At 37.3% G+C, this 27767-nt stretch overlaps 4 protein-coding genes, 1 non-coding gene and 1 pseudogene across 6 annotated transcripts; 2 read left to right on the top strand and 4 right to left on the bottom strand.

Annotated features, from left to right (window-relative positions):
• Nucleotides 1-35: 35 nt before the first annotated feature.
• On the top strand, nucleotides 36-3894 carry LOC137729372 (uncharacterized). The gene is made up of 6 exons (XM_068468312.2): nucleotides 36-385; nucleotides 1480-1538; nucleotides 1644-1906; nucleotides 2614-2688; nucleotides 2788-2850; nucleotides 3590-3894. Exons 1-6 carry the CDS (start codon nucleotides 279-281, stop codon nucleotides 3632-3634), a joined length of 612 nt encoding a protein of 203 aa, XP_068324413.2. The 5' UTR covers nucleotides 36-278; the 3' UTR covers nucleotides 3635-3894.
• Nucleotides 3895-8224: 4330 nt separating this feature from the next.
• On the bottom strand, nucleotides 8225-13692 carry LOC137728684 (GPI transamidase component PIG-S-like protein). The gene is made up of 13 exons (XM_068467421.2): nucleotides 13441-13692; nucleotides 12687-13359; nucleotides 12389-12473; nucleotides 12179-12268; nucleotides 11882-11955; nucleotides 11661-11745; nucleotides 11470-11559; nucleotides 10419-10549; nucleotides 9558-9639; nucleotides 9401-9448; nucleotides 9138-9210; nucleotides 8920-9023; nucleotides 8225-8829 (listed from the first exon to the last, which is right to left on the bottom strand). Exons 1-13 carry the CDS (start codon nucleotides 13601-13603, stop codon nucleotides 8710-8712), a joined length of 1818 nt encoding a protein of 605 aa, XP_068323522.2. The 5' UTR covers nucleotides 13604-13692; the 3' UTR covers nucleotides 8225-8709.
• Nucleotides 13693-13755: 63 nt separating this feature from the next.
• On the top strand, nucleotides 13756-13828 carry TRNAK-UUU (transfer RNA lysine (anticodon UUU)). Its single transcript has one exon. It is a non-coding gene; the product is annotated as a tRNA-Lys (tRNA).
• A 267-nt stretch (nucleotides 13829-14095) lies between these two features.
• Nucleotides 14096-16990, bottom strand: LOC137728352 (putative methionine--tRNA ligase; annotated as a pseudogene). Its single transcript, XR_015952453.1, has 11 exons — nucleotides 16984-16990; nucleotides 16208-16350; nucleotides 15948-16091; nucleotides 15764-15854; nucleotides 15541-15654; nucleotides 15335-15442; nucleotides 15021-15139; nucleotides 14860-14925; nucleotides 14653-14781; nucleotides 14412-14549; nucleotides 14096-14328 (listed from the first exon to the last, which is right to left on the bottom strand). The product of XR_015952453.1 is annotated as a putative methionine--tRNA ligase (transcript).
• Nucleotides 16991-17253: 263 nt separating this feature from the next.
• LOC148693701 (methionine--tRNA ligase, cytoplasmic-like) lies at nucleotides 17254-18237 on the bottom strand. Its single transcript, XM_088678094.1, has 4 exons — nucleotides 18073-18237; nucleotides 17663-17807; nucleotides 17418-17571; nucleotides 17254-17343 (listed from the first exon to the last, which is right to left on the bottom strand). Exons 1-4 carry the CDS (start codon nucleotides 18209-18211, stop codon nucleotides 17254-17256), a joined length of 528 nt encoding a protein of 175 aa, XP_088534220.1. The 5' UTR covers nucleotides 18212-18237.
• A 2569-nt stretch (nucleotides 18238-20806) lies between these two features.
• Nucleotides 20807-24053, bottom strand: LOC137729640 (uncharacterized). Its single transcript, XM_068468634.2, has 3 exons — nucleotides 24007-24053; nucleotides 23227-23956; nucleotides 20807-21441 (listed from the first exon to the last, which is right to left on the bottom strand). Exons 2-3 carry the CDS (start codon nucleotides 23510-23512, stop codon nucleotides 21071-21073), a joined length of 657 nt encoding a protein of 218 aa, XP_068324735.2. The 5' UTR covers nucleotides 23513-23956; nucleotides 24007-24053; the 3' UTR covers nucleotides 20807-21070.
• Nucleotides 24054-27767: the final 3714 nt, after the last annotated feature.

The following is a 27767-nucleotide window of genomic DNA, read 5'->3' as shown; positions in this document are numbered from 1 at the left end:
GTCCCAAATACCCCATAGCTGAAGCGGGTTGCTCCGTCTCCAATCAAATCTCTCTCTCTGTAATTCAATTCCTTCCAAAATCAAATTGCTTCTTCTCTCATTGATAAAACGAAGGTCAAGGTTTTCTAAATTTCTCCCCCTTCCCTCTTTCTCCATGTCTCTCTAGAATTTCAAATTCCGGAGTGGTAGGTTGCTCCCCATTTTTTCCTTACCCGTTAGGGTTCAAGTGAGAGTTGGGAGTTGGGATTTAGGGTTTCTTGTAATTAGCAATAAGGAAGATGTATGCTGATCGAGAGGAAGCTGATAACAAGTTGTCCGCAAAGGACCGCCTCAATGGCAGCTTCAGTTATGACTCTGATCGCCGTAGACAAATAGCCGGAAAGAGGTTCGCTTTCTCTTCGTTACCCTTTTGTTGTTTTTTGAAGAATAAATTAATGGCACTGATTTCATGTGGTTGTTTGTGGATTTTGCTTTAGTTTGTACCGGGTTTATTATGTGCTTGTTTTGGGTTTGAATTCTGTTTGTGAGTGTGATTTTTGTTGCTCTTTTGCTTATTATGTTGTAGAATAGTTTTTGTGATGCGCTCGATTGATAGAAATGTGAATTTTTGGAGTTGGAGTTGTATGGAAAATCAAACTAGGTGGAAAATTTCATGAATTTGTTCTCGGTGTTGTGTTGGCAACTTTAATAGATAATAATGCTGATAGCATCCATATAAACAGAAAAGTTTGGATATTGATTACCAACACTTTAGTTCAAATCCGATACGATAATGCAAGTAACAGCCCACACCAGTTTTATATTTTCAAAATGCTGGATTACAGGCTTACAGCATTGTTGTCAATGCCTTTTTTTTTACAAGCAGCACTAGTATCAATACCACTAAAAAAAATTATACAACTGAATTGGTGTTCATCTCCATTGATCTCCTTTTCGTTGAAATGAGGACTCCTTACAAAGTTGTATATGGAATCAAATTTGGATACCATTTGACTCCTTGTTTTACCATTTCTCCTATTTCTACCACTTGACTCGACATCTTTTTAGTACAAAAAGTTATTTTTTGTGTGTTTCTAGTAGTGAAAGTTGTGAAACTCTTACTTACGTATGAATTAGATCTTTGATAAGATGGAATTGTGTGGCAATGTTGTTAGCACAGTTGATTTTGTATTTGTTGAAATGAACCGATAGGATGCGTGATAAGTCTGGTTCTCGTTGATGAATTTTGAAGATTTCAGTGAGAGCTCTTGTTGTGTTTCAGTCTTGATTAAATCATTGTGGTTACAAAGGTACTGCATTTGATGTTGCAATTTGGCCTTCACCAGATGCTTTAACCGATATGGTGCATATACATCTTGTCCAGAACTTCAGAGGGTGCTGTCTGTTGAATAGTTACATTGTGATGTTAGTGTTTGATTGGACTAAGGGCATTCAGTGCAAAAAGCTTCATAATTGAGTTGATAGCATATCCTTTCGCAGGCAGAGACAAGATGACAAGTGGGAGCATGATCTATACGAGGATGATCCTCAAGTTTCAAGTATGGACTATGACACTTTCACCTGCAACTAAATCTGCAGCTATTGCTTTATGCCATTGAGTCATCTTTCTTTGGTTGCTGACTATGTGTTAATATCTTGTGAAGGTCGGAAAGTCGATGCTCGAGACCTTCGATTGAAGCTCCAAAGGAAAGTTTTCAAAAATAGTGGAACTCGATCCTTTTCAGGTGTAAGGGACCTACGCGAAAAGCTATCTGGTACTATGAATCCACAACCAATGAACACTGATCCACCAAAACCGAAAGTGGAGGCTGCCAAACCAGCCAGGAGAAGTATTGCTGTTGGCACCCCTGCAGCGGAGAGTACAAAAGTTGCCAACCCAGCTCCTAGAAAGAAGGCTTCACAGAAGGCATGAAGTGTTTTATTTCTTTAAATTTCATACCAGTAACCACACACATACTTACACTGGCTGTGTTTGATATTGCTCTCTACATCTGATTACCAGAATTAACAGAATAACCTTTAAATATAGTTAGGTTCATCTTTACTACGTTGCTCAAGTATAAAAAATTTAGACGTTTAAAGTGTTTCACCAAGAGGGAAGTTCGCTTAACGGTATATAATATGTTGATTTGAGATGTGTATTGCCCCTGCTTTCTTTTCCATTTTCTTTTTGAATTTCTATTTGTTTAAGGGGCCACAATGGGATGGGTTGGGAATAGTGTGGATATGGCTGTTATTGGGTTGATTTTACAACATAGAATTAATGTAGAATGAATAATCGGGTTTCATACTTTATTTTAATCCCGAAAGGGTGGCCTGAAGGGTTGGACTTTCTAACAGGCTCCTTAATAAATAAATAATTAAGAATGAGATTTCTTTCCAATACTCAGCATGAGAGGAAGAAAATCATTTCATAAAGTGGGTCATAATTGGTGGTATACGGGTACTGTTACATTGCAATACCTTTAAGTAGGCATAAAAGGAAATCATTTTGTTTCTTGACTGAGGTATTGGGTGTCAATGTTCCGATATCCCGTCCTGTGACACACACAAATACACACTCATTACGACAGTTGCCTCTTAATGTCATGACTCGTGCCTCTTTTGGTGCAGGCTGGTCCATCAGTGGATGAATTTTTGACATCCTTGGATCTTGAAAAATACTCCATCACATTTCAGGCAGAGGAAGTAAGCAAGATTACGGGCTTCTATTGTTTATTTTTCCACCACCTGCCTTTGAGAAAGTATTCATTACCTTCGAATGCTCAATTACATGTGTTTATACAGGTTGATATGACAGCTCTTGTGCACATGACTGATGAGGACCTCAAGGCTCTAGGAATACCGATGGTAAACTCAACCTTATTCCCAGACAGAATTCTTGAAACATGAATTACAATATCAGATCCATTAGAAAATATATTATGCTTATTAGTTGTTTTCAGAAACTAAGAAATCCATATTTATTTTACTTCGAGTAAATTGTTACTGAAACTTGTGATTTGAAGTATAATAGTTTGCTAGTTTAAATGTTGGTTTTGGGTGGGTGTCAGAAAACTTTATACAGCCTCTGTTTCAACACGCAAGAGTGGTATGTAAGATTTTTGAAGATATTTTGAATACAATTCATTTATTGTAAAGCATACCATCCTTACAATAGTCTGGTGAAAATCTAATAGTATTGCAGGTTGAGCAATAGTTGCTTTCCTAACATCAGTTGGATGTCTTGGAGGTTAAAATCAAAAATGGAATTTCAAACACCAATTAGGGCTTACATCAATTACGTTGAGGACGTTGTTTGTTCATTTGACCTGAAACTAATCATGTTACCTTACAGGTGTTTCAAACAGTGCAACTATTCGTTTTACTTAAATACAGCTTTTATAATGCTAGATCAAAGGAACATTAGTCTCATCAGTGTATGTCTCGGTGAACAAAATATTCACAAACAGTTCAACTATTTTTTAGTCTCCTTTTATTTCTGGTAATGCAATCGTGACATATATACAAGCAATTTGAGTTTAACGTTTAATGAGATGAGTTTCGGCTTCCCAGCTTTGAGCTAATCTCTTCTATCCGGGGGTTTCAGGGCCCAAGGAAGAAGATACTTTTGGCATTGGAATCAAGAGTATGAAGTTTGAGGGTGGAGCCATTTCATCGCCTTATTTCATCATGTTAGTATGAAGTAGCAGGTCTTATTTTGATTGGTATCAACCTACCTGCATGTAACTTTATTTTACCCCACTTACATTTTTTTTTTTTTCCCTTTCTTTCTAGTGCGCATCGCTGTAAGTGGCTTTCAACGTGCTCGTTATTGATATAAACATTGTTAATTTGTTAACTTGGAACAGCTGAAATTTAAATTTTAAGGATTTACTGTCTTTTCTCCCAAAATCTAACTTGAAGGTGACATGCTCCTTCTATGAAAACCCTTACTACAGAATTTCACAGCTTGTACTTGTACTCTGATGTTTTTTGTTCGTAGGTGAATAATTGTGTAGGAATTTTAGTGCGGTTGCTGTGGCAGTTTCGAAATAAGTCATTTTTTTATCACTCCATTAGATAGGCTAAATAGCGGAAATTTTCTTTCACGCACTGTTTTTCTCGGCCCTCAGAGTAAAGCAAGATATGCATTTCTCAATCTTCAAATTAAGAAAATTAAGAAATGCATACCTAAGTGGGAGTCGCGATCCAACGTGTATGGACGGGTTAAGCGGGCGCCTAAATAGGTCTAGACGCTCTTTCTTAATTTTCAAATTCTTAGGAATTAATCAGAGCAGTGGTCAACCGTCTAGTGCTCAGGCAAGATCTATGCATCGCTAGACGGAGATTTTTAGAATAATCCAAAATCAAACGCATAGGAGGATCCGATATCCTCACTAAACTAGTTTTATTCGCAATGCTGAAAAGCTCATCCCGTTTGGTGAGGGATCAAAGAAAGATAGTGATTCTATGTACACAACTAGGGTAAGGTTAGTTTGTCTGGCACAAATACAACTTTGTCAACTAGTTTCACATTCTCCATTGTTTGTGCCCTCCACAGCTAACAATTGTTTTATTTGCTCGCTCTTGTAATCTGAAATAAACTACAAGGAAGATTTTGGCGGATCTTAACGCAGCGTATAAGGGTTTGGGAGATGGCGAATGCGTGAAAGATAGGAAATGCAGAAACAGAGATAAAAAGGAAAGGCTTTTAATTCGTTCATGCCTTCTTGCATTCAGCTCAACAATACATATAGGACCAGATAGGGCTGATGACAACAACACACAGAAAATATCCCTGCAAGGGAATAGAAACCTACTACGCCCTAACGGCTTTATTCTTCGAAAGACCTAGAATTCAGAAAGTAGAATGGACCAAGTGGGCTGAATGTATAAGGACCATGGCCCAATAGACTATGGGTCCTAACAATCTATGTGAGTTGGAAGAGAAGATCTAATGGCACATGAGGAATTGAATTGAGGATAAATTAAAATGAAGAATAGTTAGAATCAGATTACTGTTAAAGTTATTTACTTAAATGTTTTAGAATTGGAATAGAAATGGTACTGATTCCATAAAGTTGTTTACTTAAATGTTTTGAAATTGGAATAAAAATGGTACTGATTCTATAAGGCTGTTTACTAATTCAACAAAATTGGAATCTAAAGAGATCTTCACTATGTAATTTTTGTATAAAAGTCAATAAATGAACAAAAATAACATTAGGAACAAGCAAAGAGTAGGAAACTCCAAATAACTTCATTAGAGTCATTATTTTACATCAAAGTACATCTGCCTAGCCATCATAACCTACCTAAACAAAATAGTCATACCCTGCCTAAGCATCATATTATCAACAAAGTAGTCATTCCTTGACTAAACATCGTATTATCAACAAAATATTCATAACGTGCCTAAACATCGTAATATTATTAAAATATTCATAACCTGCCTAAACATCATAATATCAACAAAAAGTAGTTATCCCTAACCATAATAGTATCATCTAATCAGTCATTAGATTTACAAAACATTCACAATCTCTCAAATATGTCATCATGGCAGCAAGCAAGTTATAGCCAAAAACTAGCAATCACAATCCTTGGACTATCACTTAGATGCCATTATGCATCCAAGTCTGCAACAGAGTAATCACATATACACTCTTCCTTTCGTTAAACATGCTGAAAAAGACCCTCAAAAGGCACAAATTAAAGCTAAGAAATTTCAAACAAAAAGCAGATGAAAAAACGAAGCAGGACACACAGCTCCAAACAACATACAAAATTAAGATAAAAGGTAGGAGGCATACCTCTACAAAAATTCAAGTGATGAAGTTGTAGAGATATTTGGGGGAGATGGAGACGAAGAGATGACCGCAATGACTGCTCCAGACTCCAAAATAATCAGAAAAGAAAAATCCTTTGGGTATTCTCATTTGACAACGTAGAACCCTAGAAAATAGCGGTAATGGCAGTTTTGATGTTTTTTGAAGTTCAATTAGGGATGGGCAATGGTTATAGCGGGAGGGTACGATTATTTACTCATAACGGTTTATGTTCATAATCGCATAACCATTTACCCGTTGGGTAATTGCGTAAACGGTTATACTTATATCCATAACCGTTTATAAACGATTAACCATACCCATAACCGTGTACCCATTTAACCATAGCCGTTTACCCGTTTTTGAACCCGTTTATCCTTTTTTTTTACCCGTTTACCCCTTTTTACCCTGTGTACATGTTTTTTCACAACTTGAAAATTACAAAATAAAAATTTGTCATAATTTTCGTTTTCTGACAATTAAACATTGTTATAGGTACATTTTAGCATGCATTTTCATATTTTAATCATTGAAGTTCTCATATAATTCCAATAATTGAAATAATAGTTTACGAACAATATTTTTCTGCTACACCCAAGCAAGTCTTTAATTATAATCCATATGATTACAAAGTAAAACTTCTAAAAACAAAAAGTAGTCATTATCTAGAATATTAGATGATTCAAAGCTTCAAAATATTCCGAAACTAAACACTTTCGAATACTAATGCTTTAGCACGTTCAATCACAAAGTCTCATCGACTCGTTGTCATCAAAAGAGGCCTACAAAAGAAATGTATAAATTGAATTAGTATCCCATTTAGGAACACCGGCACCAATTGTGCGGGTGCAGTTGGTTTCCTCCCTCCATTTTGGTATTGACTTCATTTTTCTCTGCAAATATATGTGGTTGATTTTGCGTGAGAATGACTCTTTTGTTTAACATTGTGTTTCTTTTTCTGCTTTCATTAGATTTCAACATCAAAATCATTCAACTTTCCTAGATCAATTTGACAGCATCCAAGGTTTTAAAAGATGTTAGGCGCTTGTCGGGCAGCGGGTTGGGGCCTAGCGCCTAGGCGGCTAGACGGAGCCTAAGCGGATTAGGCGGATTTAAGTAAATCTATTATATTTCGTGTAAATAAGTGTCTATTTATACTTAAAATATATATAATTTCATCATAAACTACAAAATAGAATGACATATATATTATAGTATTGGAACATAATGAAAATATGGGGAATAAGGATATAATGTGTGTTTATTTAAGTATGCAACAAGTCTCTTACAATTTATTGAAAAAATAAAATGCAAAATGAAAGTGAATAATTTTCTGTCTAAGTGAGCCGTGACCTAGGCAAGTCTGTAGGCGGGCTAGGCGGGTCTCTAGGTGGTCTAGACGGGTGCCTTAACAGGTTTAGGCGCATTTTCTTAATTTTCAAACGCCTAAACATTAATCGGGGCGGTGGCCAGCCCCCTAGCACCTAGGTGGTGTTAGGCGGAGATTTTTATAACAGTGACAACATCATAGTTATGCTCTTAAACTCTTTTTTTTTTTTTTTTTTTTTTTTTTTGGATATTTTGCATTATTTGTTGTTTATAAACTGAAAGTTTCAATCTGTGAAGGTTTGGGCCAATGTCCAAGAGGGCATCATGGCTTGGACTTATGCTTCAAGAAAACTCATGAATTATCTGTAATCGAAAAATTTAGGGTTTTTATTTTTAATTTTTTTAATTTTACATATATTAAATTAAATGGATACACATTATAACCATGGGTAATACCCATAATCGATGGATACTCGTTATAATCACGGGCAATACCCATAACCGCTCATTTAAATTTCACGCATAAACGGTTATATCCATAACTGTTTGTTCGTCTAAACAACCCATAACCGTAACAGTGAACTTTAAATGGATGGGTAATCACGGTTACCCAAACTCATGGGTATTTTGCCCATTCCTAAGTTCAATGCCATTTTAGACTTTCCAAATTAAAAAATAGCGATAATTTTGTAAAAAGTTTCACTAAAGAGAGCAAAGTGCTTCCTTTGTTTACTATGCGTAGCAATTTTAGAAGGAAGCACCTCTTTATGTGCTTCTTGAAAAATGTTTCTTAGTGCTTCTATTTCCAACCAAAAGCACTTCTAAAATATTTGCCAATGACCAGTTTTTCAAACGGAAGTGCTTTTACTCATTAAAAAGTGCTTTTGAATCTTTTAAAAGCACATCTAAACAAGCCATATACTTTTCATCTCTTGCCTCTCACACCATTAGAACAACAAAATTTTGAGAGGACTAAATTCCATGAATAATGACATTTTGAGAGGCCAATTAAAGCCTCTGCCCCCTTCCACTAGACTTGGAACGAGAGCATCAAAAAAACTATTTTACAAGATACAAATCAAACGAGCAACAAAAAGCAAACGTTCAATTGATATAAATCTGAATTTTGAAATTACAGTACAGAACTAAGCTGGCTTTATATATAACCAACCATCAACTCCTAATCCTTCTAGCAAAACAAAAGCGCCGCTACATCCTAAATAAATAACCGAGGAAATGCTTAAACCAATACAAAACAGGAAAGATAAAACCTATATATATGCTTATCCAGTAAGCATTTTGGCCAATGTCTGAAAAAATGAGTAAAACGATCCTAACGTGGATTTAAATCCAAAGCATGTACTCAAGAAGCTCATCTTTTGGTACATTGGAACGGGATCAAACCGCAACCTATCGGAATCATAAAACTTTTGATACTTCCCTTCCTTATCACTTGGTCTACTCCCCAAGGCCGCAACAAACACGCATATATCACAACAGTTGAATTGCTTTTTGGATGTCTTCTGGCCTCCTGCCCAAGTAACAGAACCGTGCTTCGTGTCAAGTATGATCAATATGCTTTGTTCACTTTGGTCTTCCATGCTAAGTACTTCTTATTTTCTTGCTTGTATCTTCTCCATTCTCGTAGAGCTGCTAGGAGAACGTGTATTGAAACTGGCAGGAAGAAAGGCTGTACACATAGCACATTAATACATAAGAGAACAGATGTTTATCAAACTTAAATTTTTAGTGTCCATGTAAGCAGGGTTTGGCAACAAACTGAATAGACGGCAAAGCAGTGCTCGAACGAATAGTAGCTAACGGACATTATTGATGGATGAAAGAAGGCATCCTCTGCTAGAGATCTTGCTTGCCTAGAAGATACTGACAAAAAAGCACCTATCTGTTTGAGTTTTTACAAAACGTGACATAAACAACAAATGGTTCAACTGAAAACCACAAGTAAACCATGGTCAATAAGGCCACGGATGAGCATACCAGCTGAAGCATTATAAACACCGCGTGAGGCATTAGTTTGAGCCAATTTTGCTGCTTCCAGAGAATACTTTACCTGCTCAAGTACACCGACCATAAAATTAAATTACTTATTCTCTTACTATGTTCAGAAACAGATTAGAAGCACAAGTGTTCATAATAATAAACTGGCAATGTTGAAGAGTTAATTCCATCAGTGGTTTAGCACATTCCATCAAATAATATGTACAGAAGATCAATAGATAATATTCATCTTGATCACTCACCTGCTTCCCAATCTCATCCTTGATGATCATCCTCGGCAATGATTGGACCTGCATGGAAAAATTTGTCACTCTCATACAAGGGAATCTGGCTGAATCAGAGAAACAGGTTCCTAAACTCAAGAGAAGCAAATGACAAGAGAACAAACTCAAAACATACCAATCTGGAAAGAGATTCAAGGGTTGTAGCACAAGAATGAAGATTAAAACACGTATGCATCCGCGATAAGACATCTAATTCCCTGCAGAACAGTGATCACTAAGAATACCCTCATATTGAGCACAAGACATTTTGCTGAATGTAACAAAAAGAAACAAGATCTGTCCCTTGAGAAATTGATTCCAGTAAATAGCTAAGTTCTAGACAAACAAAAGATAGCATTTCCTCGAAGCTCAATACATTTTATGTCCAAGATAGCATTTCCTCGAAGCTCAATGCATTTTATGTCCATGAGTACCTACATCAGCACTGGTAACACTGAACAATTTGTGAAAAGAATGTTCACTAATAATTAGTGTGTGGAAGCTGACAACTTCACATAATTTTCCTGGTCTTTTCTTTTTGGCGGGTTTGAAATAACCAGAAACTTTAATTTATAAATTTCATATGAAAATCATGCAGATAAGACTATTTCAATAAGCATGAATGCAGCAAAAATTTTAAGCCTATGAGGTTTTTGACATGACTTCAATCAAACTCTTGTTATCAAACTGTGAAGCTTTTTGTTCACCAACCATAAGCTTTAGCTTCATCTACTCTGTCTGATCCTTATTTCACAAATTTCACATAACAAATCAAACACATGTTATGTTTAGGGCAGGTGCTATCCACACACCCCCCTTTACTCCCACACACCCCGTGTTAATTTTTGTCCTTTAATCTTCTTCAATTCATTTGATCCAACGGCCAAAACTTGAGCAGTGTGTGTGGATAATACTACCCTATTTTTATAAGCATGCATGCAGGAAAAATTCTAAAACCATAAGGTTTCTAAAATGACATTATCCAGAATGTTCGTACCATAGAGTGAAGCCTCTCTCGCTAGTTAAAAGGCTGGATGTGCCTGAAGCACCAACATATACGTCATCAGATTTAAAACCAAAAAGTTGCCGGAACTGCCCCATGAAAACTTCAAAAACCTTCTGAAGATCCTGTTTCAAAATGTGCATGCATCAGATAGAATATTGACTTCAAGTCATTTTGAGTTAAAAAATAGTTGAGTAGTTAAAAAATAATATTCTTTTAAACTTAAGTGAACAATAGAATAGAAAATAAAATCTGAAAATCATATCCGCTGTGGCCAGCCAACTTCTAAAATTGATGGGCTCAAACAAAAAAAATGACATCCAGAAAAAGAAATAGCATATAACAAAACTGAAGTAATCATAATAATGCCAGTAATATTAAAGTTTCTGCACTCTAACATTCCCATCTATGTATGTAATTAATACAAAAGTCAATCACTTACCTTTATGACGGGACTGTTGATTAGCAAGTTGATGGGATCCTGATCGACTTACTTCACATGTCTTACATACAGATTCTATTATGTATTTTCCTATGTATTTCTGCATGTATAAATTGTGTGTGCATTTGCATATTGCTTATCATACACCAATAGTCTTTTATATATACTATTCATTGTTTTCATAGTGCACAAATGATTCATTTCCTTGTGTGCCTTGAACATTTTCTAGAGAAATAATTTTGTTCATGTGCCTCAAAGGATAGAATTAGGAAACTTAAGATGTACAAGTACAATTAGCCTACACATGCCTTTAACATCTTAAATATCAAAATTAGGGAACCATAGTAAAAGAAATTAGACGGGTGATGTTGCCAATACCACTGATCTAATCTCCTCCAGTTGGTATTCCAATATTCTCCTTCAGTAAAAATTTTCTATGCTGAGCTTTCAATTCAACATGGCAGAAAATCATGTAAAATTTTTGAAATATTTCAAAGAGGCGGGTAAAATTTGATGCATTTGAACTTTTAATGTAACAATCCATATTAAAAAAAATGGACAAGTCATACGGTTGGACACATTATTAAATAAAAAGCACCTAACCTGATGCAAAATTGTATGCTTAGCAGGATGATTACTTTCTGGATCCTTCTGACAGGATTGGGGGTTCAAAACAATAACGCCTCCCCACATCTGTAACAGGGCAATCCTTAAAATCGGTCAGACCAAAATATTTCACAAGACAAAATTAGAGAGCACTAGATTTAAAAGATGGTGAAGGCATGACAACTAACTGGAGATATAAAACTATTTGTCTTAGAAATCTCTCCATCTGGAAGCTGCAGGAGGAGAGGGCACTCCTTTTCGGACGGTATATATCTGACAACAAATTGAAGGGGTAAATGAACATATTGAAAGGGGGGAAGGAAGAAAGGAAAAACTGACTTTGGGAGTTGTGAAAGAGGAAGGCGAAATACAAATATGCAGTGCAAAAAGGATTGAGTTAGAAATATACACCACAAAGTGCAACATCTTTGACCTCCCACCAGCTGCAATGGATGTATCCAAGTGCCACTCATTTGAATTCACCTAAGGAATTTAACAGAGACTGTTAACATAAATAATAGCAGTAATTCAGCATTAAGAAGTTTGCATACAAATACACATAGGAATATATGTACACATGCTTACTAATGGTCGTCTAATGTTTGTGCTCACACACTTTGGAATTTAAAGAAAATGTAAGAAGTAATATGATTCTTTCTCTAGTAAACAATCATATCATTAGGAGTGCGAGGCTTATGAAGCATACAAAGAAAGGTAGATCCTTGGTACTAAAGATGTAGCTCTCCCACTTGTCATCCCAGTAAGACAATGAGGACTTCGGCGTATGATATAACACCTGCCCAAGGGAAAGAACAACAAAGTCAGATCACAACGTGATAAGATGACAACCTAGATTATCTAATACTACAAAATTTGATGGTATAATCATTTTCAAAAGAAACACAAAGTCGATGACCTGACTTTCCACGCTTATGTTTGCTACAGGTTTCATAGCCTCGATAATAGGGGCCAACAACGTCTTGTCTACAGTTTGAAAGTCCCTGCAGGTTTAACCAAATGCACAATGAGCATACTTCAAGATAACTATTTGGAGCTAACTCCGACGCATATTGAAGCACATACAAAACGATAATCACCTATGATCTATCAGACAATGCAACTTAAATTTTACCACAATTCAGATAACAAAATCATCATTCGTAGTCAAAGCACCATAATTTATGAAACAATGAGCATATGAAGAAGCTCCATACCAATCGTAAACCCAATCACGAGGGTCTGCATTCAGCAAATTAAACGAAAGAACAACCATTCCATCAGCCCCAACAGGCATAAACTCCCCCTGAATCAAACCTTCCTCCTTCCCGCCATTCACAAACACTTTGACAAACATCTCCGCTGCCCTCGACACCGCCTCCGCCTCCGAAACCCTGCCGGCAATCCAAGCGTGCCTGTACTTCCCCACCACTGCTCTCACCTCATGTTCCCTATTCACCACCACCACACTATACACCTCTCCACCTGAACCGGAACCCGAACAACCTCCAAACACAGACTCCAGAGCCTCATCCACCGCCTCATCGGCGCCGTCGAAATCAATGGCCTTAAAGGCGCCGCATTTCGTCGAACACGGACCGGTTTGGGATTGCAGACAGCTGGAATCGGAGTCTAGGACTGCCGAGACGGTGTGGTTGGGGCTACAGGTGCCGCATTGAGGGGTCTGGGAGGTAAATTTGGTCATTTTGGTTAGGATGGAAGATTCCAGAGTGGTAATGGAGGATTCCCAGTCGAAGCCGATGAAGATTGCTTGGAAACGACATGGGAACAGAAGCGGATTGGAATCAATTTCAGCTGAGAGGGAATCGATTTCCCGAAACGGCAACGGCGCTCGGTAGATTTCCACGGATTTGTATATCAATGGGATTCCTGCAAGCAAAATCAAGTTAGAAATCAGCAAACAGAAATTGTAGAGAGAGAAGAGGACAGAGAGAGAGAGAGAGAGAGGACCTAGGATGAAGGAGAAGAGGACCGAGACGGTGATGATCAGGCGCTTGAGTCCTGGCTTGGTTTTGCGCATCGTTTTGGGATCGAAGTCAACGGCTGGCTCTTGCGGTTTGGATGTTTGTGGGATTTCGTTGGGAGGGAGGAGAGGTTCTGTGATTTCCGCCATTGTTGTGGAGGCACTGGAGCTCTGAAGCTCTTGACTTGGAGTTGGAGCTGTTGGTTTACTGGATTCGAGCAATAGGGAGTCCAGAATTGGAGGTAAAGTAAACTCAGACGAATAACTGTAAATAAATAACTTTGAGAAGTGTTGTCGCAAAGGCCGTCTTAGCTCAGCCGGTAGAGCGCACGGCTTTTAACCGTGTGGTCGTGGGTTCGATTCCCACAGACGGCGTTTCTTTTTCATTTTTTTATTTTCCGAGTTGTTCTGCCAGTGGTTCCAAGTTTTACCACACCCCTCGTTTTGAGGTTCCTCTCTTTTTATTTGCCTAGTGATTTTAACCCTCTTCGTTTCGCCTTCTTTTTCTTAAGAGAAGTGCGGTGCGTGACATGCATGCATTGGGTGAAATTAAGTGTTGAAGTGTATACTATAAAAAAAAAAATTAAATTTTATTATGTTCCGTTGTATGACATGCACTAATTAAATGGAGCCTTAAACATGCTGCAAAAAGTTCAATGGCTACAAATATAATGTATATTATACATCGGTGGATACTAGAAATTCTCATTTCCTTTACGTATAGTAGATTGCAAACATATTGTCCAATTCAGAAGTCAATTTTTTGTTTCATCCAATATCTCAGCCATTTTCTTTGCTTCAGCTTCTCCCTTAGCAACCCTTTCAGCTTGACTTCCAAAAAACTTCTTCCTAAAGAACTCCACATCTTCATCTTTCTGCGAAACAAGATGTCGAAAACAATTATATTACACTTCGAAAACCGAAAAGATGGATATAGAAGATTATACATATGTATTACCAATTCTTTGAACGAAGGCTCTGGTGTCCCAATCTTGTGACCAGCAGGTAATATTTCCCAAGGCTTTCTTGCCCTTTCAACATCCTTATCGCAAAGCGAAAACTGATTTTCGGTTGGCAAATTGAGCTGCTTTAGCACCTGTTGGACATGAAAAGCAAAAATTAATACCAAGGTGGTAAATATTGAGTGAAGTATTTTGTTTGTCCTTAATCATAATCGATGCAAGACATATTTTCCCTACCTTGAGAGAAAATGAAGGCATGAAAGGTTCCAGCAAGCACGCGAGAAGGTAAATGAGTCCTGCAGAAGTTTTGATGACAAGAGAGCAGGAAGCTTGATCCTGTTTGTAAAGTCGCCAGAACTTGCTCTCCTGCATTAGATATTGGAAACCTGTATTCTTGAACGATTGATAACTCAAAGAAGAAAAACTGAGATTTTATGAGCTTACTTGCAAATATGCATTGCCTTCACTGGATACGCTCATTGCAATTTTCAGTGCTTGCTTTAGCTTGACCTATACATGTCGCCGATTGTGATATAATGTAACTTCTTAGTAAAACAAGATAATGCAGAAAGGAATTGAGAGACTAGTTTTCAGATATAAATCACCTTCTCCATTGCTTCTATGTATTGATCAACATATATACCGATTCTCTCCGCCAATATTTTCGTCAAGGAATGTGATTCCGCCCCAGAACCGTCAGGAATAATAGATCCATATCCTTGTCCTGCAGGAAAAGGTGAAAGTTTACATGAATGCCAAAATGCAATTTGATTGTGGTATGGTGATTGAAGAACAAAAAAAAGAATGTGATACATGATATAACAAGTAAAAACAGAAATGTGATTAAAAGTTTCGAACTTATCTTAAAAACACAAGCAAATCAAGAACCTCAAAGTTCTTGGTTTGGCAGATTACTGACCTTGAGGTTTTGCAATGAAGCTCAATACTCGGTTAATGAAATTTCCCAAATTATTCAGCTACTCAGCTTTTAGTTTTACTTGTAAGTCTGCCCACATAAAAAACGTGTCTCAGACCCAATCATGGTTAAGGAAACAGATAATTAAGTAATAACCAAGTACAACCTAAGAACTGCAAAATCACCAGCAGCAGCAGAAAAAAAAAAACAACTTACCTCTGGCCGGTTAGCTAGCAAATAATATCGCCACACTTCCGAGGGAATGTTTGTTTCTTGCACATCATTGCTGAAAATTCTTATTCCCCTACTCTTGGAAAACTTCCCTGCATAAATCAATGATAGAAAATGAAAATATAGGAATAGAAGTATGAGTTGAAACTTTAAATAATCAAACTTTTGTGAAGATCATCGCATATTCTCAGGCGAACTTACCTGTTTCATGCATCATGTATTCTGTAACACTAATGCTCTTCATCAGTGTCCAATTCTCTCCGGTTCCAAGAAGCATACATGGAAACATAACCTGGAATCAAAGTGTACTGCAACTAAACATTTCGGGAACAAAATACAAAGTTATAAATTTACAAAGTTCAGGTAGATGAGATGAAACCGTTACTGTGTGGAATGGGACATTGTCCTTGTCCATGAATTGGTACAGCTCAACATTTTCTCGGTTCTTCCACCACTTCTCCCAATCGGGCATGTAGCAAGAAGTGATGGATATATAACCGATAGGTGCATCAAACCATACATGAAAAACCTAAGCATATCAAAATATTGGGAAAGAAAAAAGTTTACCAGCGTGTAAATTTCTAGTGAACAACTGAACTTTAACAAAGGGAAAATCAGCAATAGTTACATAAATTAAGTGCTAACCTTATCCTCAAAATTTTCAAGTGGAACCGGAACACCCCACTTAAGGTCCCTTGTGGTACAGTGCGACTTAAGTCCTTCTCTAACCAATGCATTGTTGTGCCTTGGCCCGGTCGTTAGTGCGGAACCGAGATTCAGATTACAACCTCACCAAAATCATACACAGTTGAACAAAATAAAATACAAGAAATAAAGACACAGAGAAATTTGCGAGGTTCGGCAAAAAACTGCCTACGTCCCCGGAGAGATATTGCTCTTCACTATGAGAATAACAGTACAAGTATACATGAGTTAAATCGACATAACCCAATCCCATATCCCTTGTACACTCACTCACAGAATTTTCCCAAGAGCCTCACTCTACCCCAAGAGTTCTTTCACTAGAATACTTTTCACTCTAGCTCTCTTGATTTTCTCTCAACCCATGTTCAACCTTTTCCATGGGAGAGCCGAATGCTCTCCCCCTTGGATACTCTCTTTCACACTTCACAAAGGCATAACCAAATGCCTTAACATAAACAAAAGGCCCCGCCTTCTCTCTCTCCTCTTCTCTCTTTCGGCTCATCACACAAGGCCAATTCTTTGCCTTTGTAAAAGCCACAAATCAAGGGCTAGACATCATAATGATGTCCCCCTTTTTCTTTGTCCCTTTCTTTAGCCGAAAGTAGCTAGCACTCCACATGGTTGAAATGAAATTGTTGCAAACTCATAATATGAGCCAATCACAACATGCATATGTGGTTTGTATAGCGTTCAGGCTCCAAGATCCTGCAACTGACTGGTCATTGATAAATTCGTCCAATTTTTCCTTCAGCAATGGAAGCTTTAGAAATTAGTGGTTCATCTTATTTATATATGGCCGTCCCTGACATACGTGTTGATTACAGTTTGAAGTGCAAAACCAGGAAAGAAGATGTTAGTATTTTCGACTAAATCCTAACAAAATTAACTGCAACGAAGTATGAAATCTCAAAGGCTGAACATTTACATCTAGGATCCTTAAGCTCAGTTGGATTCAACAGCTTTCCACACTTATCACACTGATCTCCTCATGCAGAATCATAACCGCAGTCTAGCATTAGGCAAGTGCCTTCCACTAGCCGATCAGCCAAGAAATGATCGCATGTTTCACAAAACAGCTGGATGTCGAAATTCAAAACCATTTAGAAACAAAATTTTCACTTAAGCAAGCAGGAAAGTGATATGTATATACCTGCTGAGTTGTATTTTCGGAAAAGTATCCGTTCTCCATAAGTTTCTTGAAAATAGATTGGCAAATTTCAGTATGTTGAGGAGTTGACGTGCGCCCGAATTTATCAAAACTTATATCAAACCATTCGTAGACCTGTTTATGAATTTCATGATATCTACAAAACCAATTAAGCTCCATAATTAGTAAAAAGTTCATACTGCTATTCACTATCCGAAAAAGCTTAACCTCCAAACTTTTGTTACAACTTGTCACAAATTTTCTGCGGAGTACAATTTTCGTCCTTAGCTTTTGTCTCAGTTGCAGTCCCATACTCATCAGTCCCACATATACATATCACAATGTACCCTCGAAGGCGACAGTATCGAGCGTAAACATCCGCACTTCCAACACCTGCATCACGCTAATCTTTCATAAAACTTCAAAGTCTCACACATATGCACAAACTAGTCATGAAATTCACGGAAAGAAAAAAGTTTCTGGATACATGTAACGAGCCAAGTATTCTTTGATTTTTTATTTTTTGAGGGAAACTTGCTCGTAAAAATGGTGCCAAGAGGTCTCGAACCCCTTACCAAAAATGGTGCCAAATATTATCTGAGTAGATAATACAAACCGAAACCAAAACAAGCAACGAGAGAGCGGAAATTATACTCACAGCCACTGATGGTGCCAAGGCGAGGGATGTTGGTGACATAGGGCAAGGCGCTTGTGATGAGGATGTTGCGCTTCGCAGGGACCGGCAGCTTCGGGTTTTTTCCGGCGTTGCCTTCTCCGCCGTCTGATTGATCATCCATGGCTTGATCCGAGTACTCACAAAGAGCTTGTTCTGCGTGCAGAGCTGTGGCTTCACAGAATGTTGGTAGCTGTAATATTCACATAAGACTGATGAGAAGAAAAGTCAAACTAAATAATTCTCCAAAGTTTATGCTCAAAGGAATCGAGGGTTGCTTGGGAGCAAAGAAACTGAAAACTCTTTTGAGTCATGTGTCTATAAAAAGAAGGAGAGCCGAGAGCACCAAGGAGATTCAAGTTCTAAGACGAACCCTTTCTAGTTTCTATCTCCCTGCACCAAGTTTGAATTCCTAATTCCAACCAAACAAATTTAAGCCAAACAGAATTTATGGCTTGGTCAAGAACAAATTTGCCTTCGATAGTTCAAACACCATATAAAAAAAATAAAAATAAAAAGTTCAAACACCATATGCAAATTTTTATCCAAATTGCCATCACCAAAATCCCAAATGTCTCATTCCAATGTAAAAACAATTAATTTAGATAATATAATGGCAAAATAGTTTATGTTGCAAGAATTTTTTTTTTTTTTTTTTTCTTTTTAAAATGAGATCAGCTGATGGCTTAGTTACGACAGTCCACCTTTTTGGAAGCCGAAAAACTCATAGAGACATTTCAACCTTCTCTTGGCCACCACCACAGCTCTAGTACTATTGTAAGAATTTTCACTTAATATTACGGTCTAATGAATTTGCACATAGTATTATTGTAGGTCTGGCTTGTGGGTTGGCAGTGGTTGACCCACCACTTGACCTTGGATTGCTGGATTTGATTTTTTGTGTTGAAGGGCAACATTGTTACGTTTACCCTTGGCTTCCACCAACGGGTGAAAATGCTCTAAATAAGAGGCCTCAATTTTAAGTTTCATAAATAAGGAGCTCAAATCTCATGAATTGAAATTTTTAATACAGGATGTGATATTCACACACTTTTTTTTAACTTTTTACATTCCCCTTATTAATATTTGTCATTTGATTCTCTTCAATTCATTCGATCAAGACGGCTAGAAATTAAGAAGGTGGGTGAGAAATACAAATGAGTGTTAATATACATATGTCGAAGACAATCAAAGAAATTGCAAAAAAAAAAAAAAAAAGTTGGAAACAATCATCCCTCTTTTTGCAACGGCTGTAAACAGTAACCTGTTAAGCAATTAGCAGAGTTTGAAGTTTTAGCTTCCCATGCATAGATGCAGTTACTTCCATGGCTAACCCCCCTCAGAGCTCTCCTCTTATCCTGCACCGATAAGACCTCCATAGCCAAAGTCCATGCTCTTATAATATTGATCAGTATTGCCGCCGATAGAAGCTCCAGTGCTCGACTCATGGCATCGTACGCACGTATTGGGGATATTGTTTCCGCCCGTAAAGTGTTCCATCGCGTATTCTCGAGTTTATTTTGATATTACTGCCATATATATAATGATTGTTCATGCTTATCATTTCAGAAGAGATGTATGTAACTGCTTATATATATCACAATACCCAAGTTCCATGGTTTTGACTCAATTCCTTTCAAACAAGTGAACTCACTTATAAAGAGGAAGTAGACAAAGGTACCGTTTGGTACGTGGGACGGGACGGAACGGAGTGGGACAAGGCGTTCCGTCCCACATTTGGTGCGCCTAAAACGGGTGGAACGAGCTGTTCCATGGGACGAGTTTTGGGTGAATTTTCGTTCCGCCTCACCCCCTGGAACGACTCGTTCCACATCCGTGGAACACAAAATTATAATCTCTTCGTCTCCTTCTTCCTCCTTGTTTCCATCCGAGGGCATCTTTGCTCCTGCTCCGTTCCGTTCCGTCCTGTCGCGTCCCGTTCCGTCCCGTCCCGTCCCATTCTGTTTCGTCCCATCCCATCTGCATACCAAACGATACCGAAGTGTATGGGAAATGTGGGACAAGAGTCCCACTCAAGTTCCAATAATACCCCACATTTTCTATTCAAACTCTAGCAATACCCTATATTTGAATAGAAAATAAGATACTAACTAAATTAGTAACGTCTTTCCAGAGAATTTAGATATGATACGCATCGGGATATGTGTCTTTTGGACTTGAACACAGATTGGGAAGCCAATAGAAGCAGTTGAGATGTTTAGAGGCATGCAACGTGAGGGAATCGAATTTGATGGGGTTGGTGCAGGCTTGTGCAAATCTTGGGGACTTGATACTTTGTCTTTCCGTTCATGGGTTTTTTGTTTTTGAAAACTTCCGTTCATGGGTTTATGAATCGGAGAGCTCTTCGTATGGATTTTATGGTTCAAACCAGCCTTGTGCATACATGTGCGAAGAACGGACATCTTGAGCTAGCTTCTCGGCTGTTGGAAATGATGCCTTACAAGAATACTATTTCTTGGGGTGCTTTGATATCCGGCTTTGCTCAAAATGGTTTCGCAGGGCGTGCACTCGAAATGCTGGTAGATACGCAGAGCAGTGGCTTTGAACCCGATTTGGTGTCTCTTGTGAGTGCACTTTTAGCATGTTCACAAGTAGGGCTTTTGTAGTTGGGCAAATCCACACATGCATATATCTTTAAAAGGCTTGATTTTGATGACGTTTTGGGTACTGCAGCCATTGACATGTATTCGAACATTCCTTCGAGCAAAGAAAATTTATCAAATTGCTTTAACAAATTCAAATGCATCTTGAACTAAAGCAAAAAGATGGACAGAGTGAATATTCTAACTTCATGAGGATTACAAAATTTTCAACACCACCGGGAAAAATGAGATACTCCGCCACCTTTCCGTCATGAAGGACCAAATAATGACCATTTCCGGCAGGAGATGTTAGACCAGAACATCACCTGTAAGCAAAATCATTCTCAAAGTTCAAGCTTCGGCTGTGTTTCAAAATTACCTCAGCTCCTATAACCTAGAGACTGATTCTGAAGATTTTGGTTGTCTTCCAACAAGCGATCATATTCGAGAAGTAGATCTGCAGCTTGTTTCTGGAGGGAAGCAACATGGCATTCGGCAGTTTCAACGCTTTTATCCTTCTCCGCACATTCCAATTTCAGCTTCTTCAAATCCTCTGTGAGAGTTGAGATTTTGGCTTGCAGCCGCTTGACTTCTTGGGAAGCTTTCTCTTCCTGTTTTTTAAGTTGCATCGTCTCTTTTTGAAGCCTGTCAAGTTCTTCTTTTGAAGCTCCCACACTACTCCTCAATCCAATTAGCTTACTGAGATAATGGTGCATCCGATCAATTATGAATCCAAGAAATAGGGTAAAACCTGCAAGTACGACCAAATGCGGGCAATCAGGAATAGAAAGGATCATTCACTGGAATACAAACAGAAGTTCCGACATTAATCGCAGAGCAGACACCGTACACGAATCACTACTTCCACTCGCCCAAGAAGACCATATAATCAACTTAAGCATTCCCTTTTTGGGCAAAAGTAAATGCGTCTTCTTCAGAACATGATAAGTGACTGCTGAGTGTACAAGGCCAGTGAGGCTGGACTAGCAGCAACCACAAGGAATGAAGAGCGGCTCGTAAACCAGATTACTAACTTCCCATGTAAGGACATAATGCACCGACTGTCCAACCATAAGCCAGGTTTGCATCATTTAACCATAAAAGAGAACAGGAAAGAAACCTGTAGCCAATCACATATATGACAGATGGTGGTTTTATGAAGCCAAAGTGAAATTTTTACTAATGAATGGATAATATCGTGTCATCCAAATTGATGATGGTCAAACTGTAAATTATGAGGATAAAACTTAGGCGAACTTCATGATTCAAGTCAATGTAATTTGATTTTGCACCGAAGTACTCCTTGTGCGGCACATAGATAAGTATGATACATATCACATCCTAGAAGATAAATGCATGGAAATACTTGATTATCATTAAGCTAGTGCAGAGGAAATTAGATGAAAAACAGTGATATAACTTTAACAGGTGTTTACGGCGAATAAGAAAATTCAATGGAATTAATTTCACTGAAACAGGAAAATCCGAACGTACTACCACAGCGTATGCATTTTGAAGGCAAAATTTTATATCTTAGGATGTTGGATTCAAGTTACAAAATGTAGAAAGAAAAAAAAATTCATATATTTTACTTTTGTATTTCGACTGATGGTTAATAAAGCGGAAGTGTAGGATAAAATTCTTACCTACCAACTACAGCTTAAATTTTAGTTAGAGAAGAGAACGCAAAAGGAAAAGAAAAGGAAACACATATGTATTCAAACACTTAATTGACATTCTTTCCCCCCTCCCCCCAAACGATATTATTTTCGCAAACAAACAAGATATCATCTTGAAAGCTACTATGATTTCAAGTCAAGACCAAATTATATTATAATTTAGAAGAGTATAAGCTTCAATTACTGGGAAGACTAGCACAAAACCGAGCGCAGTGGCATTCTAGGATTCATACAGCCGACCCCACTTAGTGGGAATGTGGGACAAGGCATTGTTGTTGTTGTTGTTGTATAAGCTTCAGTTTCCTTGTTCTTATGCCTTTGCTGTTCCCAATGCTAGGTCGGAATAGGATCAAGCTTTATCATTCTAATGAGAGATTCTCACGTATAAATCTACAACTGTATTGAAAACGTACTAGTAGACGAATTCCTAGACCTTTTGTTACCAGATTGCCTATCTTTTTATACGTACTCCAACGAAGCAATACCAAGTTTTCATAGCCATTCTTTCAATTCACGTAATCACTGGATGGTACATCTGTAGAGCGTAGGGGGAATCAAGGTCCAACTAATTGGGAGAGAATCAATAGGTTCCCCTTTTCGTGAGCGATTCATCCATCTAACAATCCTTTTTTCTCAACAGAACCCAACAAAACTAATTTTGTTACACAACTTCTACTTTTTCTTGCTGTACTCATATACTCCACACACTCAATCAGAATTCTAAACTAACACACAAAACTCATAACTTAGAAATGCAAAACATTCATCAAGTTCTAAGAGAATAATCCCTAAACAGTACGAAAACACAGCAATCAAAACTACCAGGAAAAAAAAAGAGCAGGATTCAGAAAACACACCCATCAATGAAGCTTCAAGCAGGTGGGTCCTCCACAGAACCTGATCCATCGGAGACATAGTTCCAAGCTTCACACCTTTGTTCTGGATCTTCACAATGCTGATGAAGCTCGAGATTAAAATCACAGACATGGTCCCTGCAATCGTTTTTACCGTGGCTGGACCCTTGCCCATTTTTACCTGATCCAAGCTCTTTATCACCAGCTCCCTCAACGGCCCAATTTTCACCAGCAAAAGGAACGCCACTACCCCCTCGGCGAAAAGCACTACGAACAACAGCTGAATCATCTTTATCTGCCTCTTTTTTGCTCGGCTTGTGATGGAATTGGAACTGCTTCTCAGAAAAGCAGCTTCATTTCTGAGCAGGAAGAGTCATAGATCCATGGTCTTGAAAAGCAGCTTGGTTTGAGGACACAGATCTATGCATTTTTAGGAAAATGTCAGAAAGGAAGACGCTTTCAGCAGAAACCCAATTTGTTAATGTTGGTGACCTTTTATCTGACTAAGCGGTGTAAATTGGTTTATTTGCAAAAGTAAAGTGTTTTGCACAGTCAAAAGCAAAGAACTTGAAGTGTAATTGAAGGCACACACAAACAAAAATAAATAAATAAAGATGGTTTTCTTATTTTATTTGTTCTGTAGCTCTTAGGGAGGGAGGGGTTTCGGGGAAGAGGTGGGAGAGAGGATATTGACCGTACTTGCTATTGTGGGTAGAAACTGTAACAGCTTGACCTTTTTTTTGTTTTTTGTTTTTTGTTTTTTGGAGAACGTAACAGCTTGACTTTGACTCTTGAGAAGAGAACTGAGAACTTTTTTTGGTCAGGACTGAGAACTGAGAAGTTCGAACTTCTTGCTACTGAAGCATAAACATCACAGGATGTGTTAGTGGTTAGGGACAACTTTCAAGTTTATATTTTACACGGTATATTTTGAATTTAATTTATAACGTTGATAAATCATACGATAATAATCAGAATAAAACTAAAATACCTTAGCTAGTCCCCTTTTTGAGAAAAGCAAAACTAACCTATACTTTGACATGCAACCAAGCCACTATTTTGTCACATATATGATTTTTTTGTGGTCTAAATTTGTCACATATATTGGTATTCCCTTGAAAATCCAAGAGAAGAGGGTCCATGTAGAAGTTTCGGCGGATTTGGACATGTCCATCACATTGTTAAAATGTCCAATGGTCTAACTATGCTGTGCCCACAAGCATAAAACTGGGGTTCTTTGGTTACTATCATCCACATCACTTTTTCGATCCGAGATTCCAGACAGATCGTAAACATTTCAATGCGACTGAATGACTTATTATTGGTCATTTTGATTTTTCTCGTCCTATGAGACGATGATATAACAACATTGTTCTTTTTGAAAGGAAAAAAAAAAAAAAAAAAAAAAAAACTAACATTGTTCCTTGAAAATGTATAATATATCTCAACAACATATGTATGTATAGTATAATCGTAGACAACAGGCTTTCTATACGAAGTGTATGAAAAAATATAAACTAGAGGATTAATTAATTAAAGTAATGAGGATTTTGTATTCAATATAAACTTCATAAGAATGTCCATTTAGTACTACAGTCTAATGGTATTCATTTTCATTTGTAAGTGAGAGGTCTTAAATTTTATTCTCGTTAAAGACGAATTTAAACCACATTTTCACCTCTATTCCCCTTAGTATAGATAATATCGTTTGTTAAAAAAAAAAAAAAAAAAAAAACTTCATAAGAGTTGGGAGATGGGAGAAAGAAAAGTTAATGAAAGATTGGTGCGCCCTCATTGGGAAAAAGATTGGGTAATTATCTGGCCGTTATTCCAAAAGGCTATCTTTATGCAAAAGGCCTCTACAATCATACAAAAGCTGCACCATTTATTATGTGGTTGGTCATTTAGTGCCAACCTAAGTAAGGAGCAAAATTATCAACATTAAGGCCATCTCTAACCGAGGGTTGGCCAGAGGGCTCGTTTTAGCCCTCTGGCCCTCCAATATTTTCTAAGATATTAATATTTTAATGAACAGTACAGGGCCATATTTGCATCCGTCTCCAACCGAGGGCCAGAGGGCCAGAGGGCTCGTTTTAGCCCTGTCACAAAAAACCGTCTCCAACCGAAGGCCAAAGGATTATAGGGCCAAACATAATTTATTATTTAAAAACTACAACTTAAATGTTGTTTAAGTTTCATGTTGTTAAATGTTTTTTTTTATGTTGGTTAATGTTATTAATATTGTTTCATGTTACTTAATTTAATTTAATGTTGTATAATGGCTTAGGAAGTTATAGAAAAAAATAGAATTAAAAAAAATATGAAACAAATTTTGTGAAATAGAAGTTATAGGAAAAAAACAATAGAATTTAAAATACAATGAAACAAATTTTCTGAAATAGAAGTTATAGGAAAAAATAAAATTTTAAAAAATATATGAAACAAATTTGTAAAATAAAAGTTATAGGAAAAAAATAGAATTTAAAAAAAATATATGAAAAATAGAAGTTATAGGAAAATTTTTGTAAATAAAAAATAATAATAAAATTGTTAAAAAAAATATTCAAAGAATTCATATCGGTTATAACCGACAGGAATACATTTGTATTATTTAGTATAAATGTATTATTGTCGGTTATAACCGACAGTAATACATTTATATTAGTCATAAAATGTATTCCTGTCGGTTATAACTGACAGGAAATCCAACATAAGCAAAAAAACAAAATGGCGGGCCCGGGGCTGGCTGGCTGGCCGGAAGTGGCCAGCCCTCTAGCCCTTTGGCCCTTTGGGATTCTGTGGGGCCCTCTCAGATTCCAGAGTCCTCTGGCCTAGCCCTCGGTTGGAGATAGTTTTTGGGCTATTTTCGGCCCTCTGAACCCTTCGGTTGGAGATGGCCTAATCCAAATGACTCTAGTCACCTACAATACAAAGATGACAAATTTAGAGTGCAAGAATGTGTCGGGTGCAGTGTTGCTTTTGTTGTTTTGAAGCCCACAATTAGCTTGACTCGTTGTTGTGGGCCTGAAGTGAATTTGAATCTGTAAGTCTTACATACGAAAGATTTTTGTGTAAAGACTTTCGTGTCCTCTTGCATGTCCGTTCAAAGTGTACATGCAAGAATACTTTCTTGCATACTTTCTTCACAGTCAGGCCTAGAATACTTTCATCTCTATAAAGCTGTTTTCTTTCAAGTTTTGAACCAGGTTTCTTCATGTCAACTTGGGCATTTGGTTTAGTTTCCAAAAAAAAAAAAAAACTTGGGGATTTGGTTTTGACAAGTTGAGTTTTGAATAAGGTCATCTCTAACCGAAGAGTCTAGTGAGCCAGAGGGTCAAAAATAGCCCAAAAACCGTCTCCAACCGAGGGCTAAGGCAGAGAGCTTGTGGGCCCCACGAAATCAGAAAGTTCCAAATGGCCGAAGGGAGCCAGCCATCCAGCCCGGGGTTGGCCAGAAAATAGAGCAATCATGTTGGTTATAATCGACAGGAATGCTTAAACAAAAATTTGAATCCAACGGCTTGCTTACTAGCCGTTATATTCAATATTGTTTTTTTTTTTTTGGGTTTTTTGGGCTTTTTTTTTTTTAATTCTTAAAAATTCTAATTTTTTTTCTACAAATACCTAAACCATTCATTAAATTTAAGTTCTAATTTTTTTGGTTTTTTGGGCTAGTTACCGTTGCAGTTTTTAAATATAAGAGTAGTTTTTACATTTAAGTTGTTGTTGGATTTGAATTTAAGTTGTTGTAGTTTTTAAATTAAAATAATAAATTATGTTGGCCTATAGCCCTTTGACTCTCGGTTGGAGATGGTTTTTAATGACAGGCTAAAACGAGCCCTATAACCCTCGGTTGGAGACAGAGGCAAATATGATCATGTACTGTTCATTAAAATATTAATATCTTAGAGGGCCAGAAGGCTAAAATAAGCCCTCTGATCAGTCCTCGCTTGGAGATGGCCTAAAGACTTTATTCCTGCTCTTCTTTTATAAAACAACCCAATTGTTAATTAAATTAAAACTTAATTAGTTGGCAAATTGGTCTTTTCAGAAGACGCATAAGTTCATAACCCGACCTAGTTAAGCATTATTTATACGATTTATAGTTTATATAAGCAAAACTTAAGATACAAATTTAATTGTGTATTTTGTAGTACCAATATTTAATTTTGTATTTTAGAATGTAATTAAATTGGTAGTGCATAATGACTGCTAAGCGCTAAGGGTGGGCACGGTGCGGTTCCACCCCTAAATTGGAACCGGAACCGAAATATATTAACGGTTCGATTCGGTGCGGTTCCACTTAAATTTATGACTAGAACATTACGGTTCGGTCTACACCGGTTCCGATTCGGTTCTTGCCGGTTTACGGTTCCTAATAATAAATTATTTGAACACCAAATCATTATGCATTCAAATACATCTTCTAAAACTGATTACATAAAGTTGCATACAACACATCTTTTTTAATGCAAATTTCTTTGGTAGTGGCACCAAGTCAACAAAAAGAGACAACTAAAATACATATGCACTGGTCAATCAGT

Source organism: Pyrus communis, chromosome 10 (assembly GCF_041283825.1).
Source record: "Pyrus communis isolate YQ-2024b chromosome 10, ASM4128382v1, whole genome shotgun sequence".
NCBI classification, from domain to species: Eukaryota; Viridiplantae; Streptophyta; class Magnoliopsida; order Rosales; family Rosaceae; genus Pyrus; species Pyrus communis.
The sequence above is the reverse complement of the archived record's forward strand: the minus strand, read 5'-3'. Positions and strand labels throughout refer to the sequence as shown.